General features: G+C 44.5%; 1 protein-coding gene across 1 annotated transcript in view; it reads right to left on the reverse strand.

The window, feature by feature from the left end:
- LOC117949764 (troponin I, fast skeletal muscle-like) overlaps positions 1–1,859 on the reverse strand; it is a 4,765-nt gene extending 2,906 nt beyond the window's left edge. Inside the window, exons 1-3 of the mRNA XM_034880300.1 lie at positions 1,799–1,859; positions 552–588; positions 339–467 (exon numbers count right to left, since the gene is read on the reverse strand). Of these exons, the coding sequence (XP_034736191.1) occupies positions 339–467; positions 552–588; positions 1,799–1,809 (177 nt within the window). The 5' untranslated portion in view covers positions 1,810–1,859. The remainder of the gene's footprint in view (positions 1–338; positions 468–551; positions 589–1,798) is intronic.
- Between the last annotated feature and the right edge of the window lie 38 nt (positions 1,860–1,897).

The raw sequence follows: 1,897 nt of genomic DNA on the forward strand, positions 1-1,897 counted from the left end.
ACAACATGAGGGCAACATGGGGACAACATGAAGATAACATGAGGGCAACATGGGGACAACATGAGGGCAACATGGGGACAACATGAGGGAGAACATGGGGACAACATGAAGACAACATGGGGAGAACATGGGGACAACATGAAGACAACATGGGGAGAACATGAAGACAACATGGGGAGAACATGAGGATAACATGAGGACAACATGAGGACAACATGAGGACAACATGAGGACAACATGAGGAATCAATCATGTTATTTTGGGGAATTATAAAGAACATTGATATAGGACAACGGGTCCGTTTGACCGGAGGACAGGCGGTCCTCTTCCTGTCTCACCATGAGCTCGTCCTTGGAGTACGGCAGCTCCAGAGGAGGACATTTCTCTGCGAGGAACTTCTCCCTTTCCTCAACCTTCATTGATGCTTCGGCTTCCAGTAGATTAGTTCCCACCATCAGCATGCAGCCCTGTGGGTGGAGGAAGAACTTTCAGCTCCAACCAATTATAAAACCAGTGTCTTTGTACAGAGTAAAAACGTGCTCGTGTCTTACTTTCAGAGTGTGCTTACGCCTCGCGGACAGTCTTTTCCTGCAGGTGAAAACACAAAAACATCGATCAGACATTTGGCCCGTTACGTCGTAAAACATACCCATGAATCCATAAATGTGTCGTTATGATTACTCAACACATTCTCACTCGCACTGCGTCAAAAAGCAGCGTTTGGTCAGGTGCTTTAGGCGTTTGTTATTGACTCTAAAGTCTCCTGTGATGTCATACTTAGACATGCTTGGGACTCATGGCGTCCCTATTTCACACTCTGGGTCAGGAACTAAGATTATCTGACACGCAGCACGAGAGCAGGACATGATGGTGATGGGTTTTGGGAATAGGCGGATTAAAAATGGATCACCAGCGCCCCCTACAAAACTTAAAAAGTGGAGCCCCTGCAGTACGTTTAAGGCGAGGCAGCTTCATTTGTAGAGCACATTTCAGCAACAGGGCAATTCAGAGTGCTTTACAATAAAAAAAAACCTGATAAAACACAAGAAAAAACGGGTAGCAAAAATGAAAAAAATAAAAATAAAAACAGATAAAACAAGAAGAAAAAGTTACAGTGCAGTGTAAGAAATTGAAAATGTCTGCCTCCAGGTTCAGTAGAAACCAATCTGCCTTCCGGCTGTGGCAACACGCCGAGAATCAAACACACCCTCCACGTTCTGTGTGTGCGTCGCGTTAGGTCACGGCGGTTTGTTTCTACGACGACCAGCCGCGGTTCGCCGCGGGACTGATCTGCATCTGAGAAAGGAGGACGGGCGCCGCGGTCGAGGCGAGAAGGAACCATTAACGGATAAACGCCAATGTGGAGCACGTCAAGCTGTAGAATAAAGCTCATTGGAGCTACACCCTAAACCCAACAGGAAGTCGGCCAGTTTGAATTTTTGAAAGTGCAATTCGGCCATTTTGACATGCTGTACTTCAGTGAACTCCTCGTAGAGATTTGAATACGTTTAACTGACACGCAGCATCAGAACAGGAGAGTTAGGTTGAGTAAAAGATGGCGGGTGGTCTTACAAAATGTCTCCTGGGACACAGTCCCGTGTTGTTTGACCCATCCAGAAATGTACTAAAAATGAAGTATTTTATCCTTTCAAACACTTGTTTCTTGACCTAAATTTCCACCAAATGTGGAAATCTTATAACGAGTGTTTGAGACATCCCGGACATCCAACAAAACAACAACAATAAATAACAGTAATAAACAACAATCAATTAATAAAAACAAGAAATATCAACTTACTCGTCGGCCATCTTGGCTGCCGGATCCTGTTATCTGATAAAAGAAACAAAACACAAGAGACAACATTTAAAGGACATTTGGAGTTGGAGATGTTCTACC

This window comes from Etheostoma cragini, chromosome 8, assembly GCF_013103735.1.
Source record: "Etheostoma cragini isolate CJK2018 chromosome 8, CSU_Ecrag_1.0, whole genome shotgun sequence".
Classification (NCBI taxonomy): Eukaryota; Metazoa; Chordata; class Actinopteri; order Perciformes; family Percidae; genus Etheostoma; species Etheostoma cragini.